The 6510-nt window shown below is 32.5% G+C and overlaps 1 protein-coding gene across 5 annotated transcripts in view; it reads right to left on the bottom strand.

Annotated features, from left to right (window-relative positions):
- Positions 1-590: 590 nt before the first annotated feature.
- LOC107469127 (uncharacterized) overlaps positions 591-6510 on the bottom strand; it is a 17665-nt gene continuing 11745 nt past the window's right edge. The window contains exons 1-15 of one of the 5 annotated variants that reach the window (XM_016088507.3): positions 5077-5367; positions 4050-4203; positions 3820-3931; positions 3576-3716; positions 3230-3334; positions 2895-2978; positions 2696-2811; positions 2456-2557; positions 2240-2353; positions 2090-2146; positions 1956-2022; positions 1793-1846; positions 1562-1636; positions 1437-1472; positions 591-953 (exon numbers count right to left, since the gene is read on the bottom strand). In XM_016088507.3, the coding sequence (XP_015943993.1) occupies positions 831-953; positions 1437-1472; positions 1562-1636; positions 1793-1846; positions 1956-2022; positions 2090-2146; positions 2240-2353; positions 2456-2557; positions 2696-2811; positions 2895-2978; positions 3230-3334; positions 3576-3716; positions 3820-3931; positions 4050-4078 (1215 nt within the window). In that variant the 5' untranslated portion in view covers positions 4079-4203; positions 5077-5367 and the 3' untranslated portion in view covers positions 591-830. Of the gene's footprint in view, positions 954-1436; positions 1473-1561; positions 1637-1792; positions 1847-1955; positions 2023-2089; positions 2147-2239; positions 2354-2455; positions 2558-2695; positions 2812-2894; positions 2979-3229; positions 3335-3575; positions 3717-3819; positions 3932-4049; positions 4204-5076; positions 5368-6510 lie in introns of those variants that run through there. The other 4 variants (XM_021132706.2, XM_016088508.3, XM_016088506.3 and 1 more) reach the window with 4 other exon arrangements.

Below are 6510 nucleotides of genomic sequence, written 5' to 3'. Positions count from 1 at the left end.
ACTTTTAAACTTTGAAAACCCTTTTTATATTTGCATAAAAGTTCAAACTCCAAAGTAGATGTTTAAAGAACCTAACTATATAAGAATTACAGAAATGATCGATGAACAACTATTTCTACAGCTAAATTCCAATGAAGTCTCAAAACGGATTTTTTTTTTTTTAATTTGAAACACAAATTTTATGAAATTAACACTGAAGCTTTTGAAAAAAATAGGAAAAACACAAAAAATCTGTATAAATAACAAAACATAAAGAAATGTGTTATTTTGAAAAAGAAGAGAAAAGAATTAAAAAGAAAAAAGAAAACGTAATAGCAACATAAGAAAGGAGGAAGAAGAATGCAAAAGATAAAAGAAAACTGATTTTTCGGTATATCCTACCTTTTAGATTCTTTTGGGCACATAGTTAGGAACATTATTAAACAATGATTTATTCAACTAACACTACTAATAACAATTATGTCTTGTACTTTGTTATATCCTTGTATTACTTTTATTTTCCTTCAATTGTAATAAGAAAATGTTATTCGTTACTCCATGACTAACAATAAGTACAAGAAAAATGAATGACCTTATTGCTACTCGTAATATCTTCTACACAAGGTATACTACGAATTTCTTATTTTGTTCACTAAATATATTCAATTTTATCACTGGAATTATACATTGAATTTCAGTTAGGTCCCTAGCTAGGACCCCGGATGGTGCAAGTAACTAACATTACAAGGGGGTACCAAAAAAATATCATTGAAAAAAAAAAGAATAAATCTAGGCACAAGGGTGGTAATAGCTGTGTACAAGGCAGTTATGGTAGTTGTGAGTTGTGACCCCTAACTGAACATAGGAACACTGTAGTTAGACACATCATATCCCATAGACTGGTAATACTCTTTTTCTGAATTGGCCATCCGAATCTGAAACATTTGCCACTCCTTTTGACACCTATCCCTCACCTGGCACCAAAAAATTTGGAAACAATATATATCAAAGTCATAAGCCATATATGGTCATGGAAGAAGCAAGCAATCAACAAGGATATATACTTTTTAAAAATATTCATTTTATATACTTTTTAAAAAATAAAATACTAATTAGAAAAACTACCTTTGATAAAGCTAGAAGACTAAAAGAGTAGCTTGTCAAGAAAATCTATTTTCAAAAAATAAGGGTGCATTTGATTTGGGTGTTTCAGTAGTCGCTGCTTTCAATATTTTGTGGGGAAAAAAAAAAACACACGAGGTAAAAACGGAACACAGATGTTTACTGTTTTTTCTTTTTTCTTCACAAAATCCTAACACAGAAGATACTGAAAATGAAAATAGAAAATGAAAACACAAACCAAACGCACCCTAAATTCTTTTTAAAACTCGAAGCAAATGCACAAAACTTAAATAATAATAATAAAAACCAATTAATATGAAACATGTGCCACATACCCCCTGCCATGGCGCTTTCCCAGGTTCTTTTTCACCCTACCAAGATTGAGAAAATCCATGAGTGTTTCGCTGCTAGAGTCATTACGAGTAAAAAATTAGAAAGTAAATCATGGCAAATGAACTACCTGATTCCCTAGCGAGGGAACACCTTGGTGAACAATCCACTGAGCATCGACAACTCCAATCTTCTCATGCGCAGGCTGAATAAAAGGAATGAGACAATAAATCAAATCATCATCGTATGTCGCGGTTGCATTTTTTTCTCCCATTTTCACCCTGGAGCTCTTCCAAGGCAATGTCATAAAACTAAAGAGCCAAAGAAATCAAAGTTTGAGAAATTGCAAAGATGGACTCACCTCAACACATTTTCTAAGAGCAAAGTCAAGACCCCACCCATGGACCAAGTCATTCTGCGACGCAACAAGTGGTACAATTGCAATGTTTATTAAATGCTAAGAGAAACATTAAACCAATTAGTTAATGGACATGTTATGAAACAAACAGGATTAACCATTCAACCTGAATCATATGCCACACACAGCGCCATGCATCTCGCGAGAAAACCGGAGCCATAATCTCAACAAACCTGTATTCATATGAAATTAGATACAGCTAGATCACCGATTTAATATAACAATTCAGCAATTACTTACGCCGCACAAGGTGGCAGATGAGGGTCAGAACACCATCCTTCTTTCTCCTGGGTTACTCTGATAAAAATCCAAGGAAATAAACAAATAAAGGAATTAAGATGCATGTTTTCAAAGAGTATATAACTTGTGAAATACTTCGATCATTCTTACTTGTGAACTTCTTGTCTAACTCTTCTTTTCGTCATCTGCCATGTCAGACCTTTATTAGGTTCCAAACCAGGCTGTGAAATCTCTAACCCATGCTTCTTCACCAGTCTTAAGTACCTGCAATTGAAAATGAGAGAGGCGTATTAAATTTCAAGAAAACAAAGCTAACAACTCTAAAAATAAATTAAAAAAAAAAACCTATCTATGACGGGTTCTTACTTCTCTGCGTCGAAGTGTTCAAGCCCAAGGTCCTCGTCCCATATAAATATATAGTCATATGGGGCTACAATATCAGGATGCAAAAATCGCTTGGAATACCACCTAGGAGAGGAGAAACTCAAATGGTTGAATATGATAACAAAAAACGAGAATATGGAATAATAAACAATATTAATTCAGAAGTCGCAATGAATATTGAAATTCCAAACCCGAAGGTATGTAAAGGAACCAGCTTCTTACCATTTGGTCTGTTTGCGAGCACTCACATGAATAGCACGCTTTGACCATTCAAACTCATCCCATTCAGTTGTCCGGCCATCATAATGAAATAGAAGGATGGTGAAGTTCCCTGAAAACTGTTTTAGGGTTCACACAAAAACGTTAGCTAAAGAAACTAAGACAAACATATGAAACCAAATAGAAGGAGACCACAAGATACCTTCTTCACAGCTGCGTCAATATTCCTTTTCTGCCCAGCACCTACGGTGAAGGTTACAAGGTACTTCGGCTTGAATGTTATATCCTGCAAATGTCAACTTAATTTTATACCATGTCCAGTTGATATATTCTATGTCACTATTCTTCCCAAAATCAACTTTTTGCACACAGCAAGTTTCCTCAGTATAAGCAGTAGAACGATCGCACTTAATTAATTTTAGTAACTATAGTATAACACTTTATAGGGCATTTATGCATGTAACTTATTCATTTCCATGCATATGAAATGTTTAAAGATTATGCGCGAAGCACATTAACTGTTAGTAGTATACATACCTCACTAGGCTTGCCCCATAGTCTACGCAAATAATAGTCTGATTCTGCTTCTACAATGGCAGGAGGTAATCTTTCTGCACCTCTTGGATTTGATGGAACCCAAATCTACGGTGAAACAAGAAGATGATGAGCGCATGACCGATCAACATGCAGACTCTAAGAAGCCATTTCCCCAATGACACTAAACAAAATCATTTTTGAAAGCCTTATACCAATAGTGCATCAAATGAAATAGGATGTGCAAATTGCCTATGGTGGGATAGAATGATCTATATCTGTTCCCTGTAAAACCGGCAACTAAAAATGTCTATAATATTTAATAAGGATGGCAATGCATAAAATATACCTTGGCTTCATGTTTAAGTTGCTTCAATGGTGAGGTACTTTTAGTATTGTTATTATTCTTCATTAAAGACCAGCAATTGGTATATTTGCCTTCAATGTAAGCGAGATCAATGGACGGAAGCAAGCCAGATGGAAGATTCAACTGCAAATCATTGAGCAATGTGAGCACTCCATTAAGTTCAATAAAATAAAAACCATTGCCGGAAAGTTTCCCCAGCAAAGGCTACACCATACTCAGTCTGTACCTTTGTTAATGACAAGGTCGGAAATGATACTCCTATAAAAAAGCCGAAAACTAAACCAATAAAAGTTGTCACAACAAGCCTCATAATTTCACTTGGTTTTCTACAAGCAAAACTGCAGCCAATGAAATGGAAACATCACTTGAAGGTGTTACTGGAATTGGGCTGGAATATAGTAAAATTTTACCTAGAAAACAGAATAACAAAATCATATCCAAATCCAATTATCATACCTGCCGCACGTTCGAGCAACAGACCCCATTTATATCAACACTTATCAAACTGTATGCTTATAAAACCATATGCAGGAACTATTCCTCACCACCAAGAAATTGGCACAATCGTCCGTGTACAGATGCTTATTTACAGAACAGAATACAAACCTTCCTGAAGGCACAAAGAATAAATACTGCAGGCATTAATAAACGTAACCAGATAATTATTCGAATTTCAAATGAATAAAAGGAATAACTATTTCACAAGAGAAAATGGTTAAATATTGCTCGGAATACATAATTCCCAAATATCACCTTGAACCCCCCAACATACTAGCAAGATTCACAAGTCATATTAGCTTGTTTACTTCTATTTATGAAGCTGTTCCACAACCAAAACGACATAGCAACATTCAGAATGTAAGTTTAGTTTTCCATCACACCAAATGAAAATTACAAAAGGCAGTAGTAAAAGAAGTAGAGAACCAAATTTAGCATGCAGCAACTGCTGATGTGCAACGAAATAAATGAACCAAAAGCATGAAATTCATTCAATAACCCCAACTTAGTAGCTCCATAACTACAAAACCATGTGGTAGACTTTGATAGTTCTTACCTAATACAGAACTACCACATAAAAATATTCAAATAAGAAAAAAAAATTCAGTTTTTCAAGCTAAATAATTCATCATTCTTTAAATTGATTAAATACTTACCAAGTTAATCTAAAACACACAATTCTCCATCATACAACATATTTTCTGCATTAACCATTAATCCCTCTAGATTAACTTCAATCTTACTAACCTAAAGAGATTGGCTACAACTTAAAAGATGTTGCAGCAACTTTTTAACCATAAACTTGAAGCTCTACGTTAATGTTACCCCCTTTAAATTATTTCAAAACTAGAAAAATGGGAACAAAAATAAAAGAGTTACAATCGAATTCTCCTGTTCCCATTTTAGGCTTCTCCATTCCGAAGCAGCAAAAACAACACAAAACAAAAAACTATATTAATTGAAAATAAATGAAAAAACAACCTACCTTACCAGGAATACCAAAGCAACACGAAGATCTGGCAAAAAATAACTGGGAGATTTTTTTTCTTTTTTTTGTGAAGAAACACAACACAACCGAGTTGAAGAAGAAGAAGAAGAAGAAGAAGAAGAAGAAGAAGAAGAAGAAGAAGAAGGAGGAGGAGAGGAATTTGACGAGAAAAAGAAGGAAAATGAAAAGACCAATGGGATCTTCCCTTTGAGGTTTGGGTTTTTGGCACAAACCAGAGGGTCCTTCTCCTTCCTTCCTAATTCAGAGGTTTAAGTTCTTAATTTTAAAACGCTCCCCCTTTTTTTTTTAATTTTCCAATTCTGCTACTGTTTCATTTCAAAATAAAAATAAATGAAAAGTCGGCAACTGTATTTTTCAGGTTTTGAATTTAAATAAAAATTTAATTTTTATATAATGAATATGAATGTAACAAATTTTAGCGACTCATTTATATTAAAAATGCTAAGTGTATATAAAAAATTTGCTATTAAATTATATTTATTAACTAAATACCACATTTTTAGGAGAAGGGTTAAGTTGTTTTTCTTTTTTTTTCACTATCATTACAGGGTGGTGTTTTGGTTAATTTTCTATTTAGGAAGCGATTAAGCCATTAAGGTAGGATAAATTTAGGTGACTATTCAACTAATTATATGTAATTTAGAGTTTTGTATTGGGAGAGAGTAATTTCGATTTCATGTATTCCATCACCGTATCTTAAAACTAATTTTGATAAGTTGAAAGTTGGACTTGATAAGTTCAAAGTTGGATGCCAACAATCGTGTATGAAATTCATTAGGTAATAATGTAGTAACGGTTTTTAAGTAATAATTACTATTACTTTTTATTTGTTTGGTTCACCACGATACCTCTTAATCCCATAGATTAAAGATTAATTTGTCCTAAATTTAAACTACATTTAAAGATCTATCGCTAATCAATAGATTGTTACATGCACAATGCGAAATTTAAATCTCTAATAATCTAATATTTATTTAAGTAGACGAGTGAGTTAACCACTTGACTAACTAAGTTGATTAATAATTACTGTTACTATTTACTAGATTGCATATATTGCTTACAAATGGTATTAAAGCATTAATTTCAACATTCCCTATAATGCCAATCTTCCTTTTCCTGACCAACATTCCCTGGTGTTAGAAAAAAAACCCAATAATAATAATAAAATAGTTTTGTACTAAAAAATTTATATAAAAAATTAATTGTGTATTATTATATTAATAAACATAATTAATTTTTAAATTTATTATTTTAAAAACTATCTAGATTCATAAACTTAATTAAATAGGTGTATAAAATTTTTTAAACAGTTAATATATCAAAATTAAACATAAATTTTTGTAATATTTTTTATTTTATAAAGAGAAAATGATTATTGTTGCCACGTTAACGTGCAAGATGGTTACTACT

This window comes from Arachis duranensis, chromosome 10 (genome assembly GCF_000817695.3).
Source record: "Arachis duranensis cultivar V14167 chromosome 10, aradu.V14167.gnm2.J7QH, whole genome shotgun sequence".
Classification (NCBI taxonomy): Eukaryota; Viridiplantae; Streptophyta; class Magnoliopsida; order Fabales; family Fabaceae; genus Arachis; species Arachis duranensis.
The sequence above is the reverse complement of the archived record's forward strand: the minus strand, read 5'-3'. Positions and strand labels throughout refer to the sequence as shown.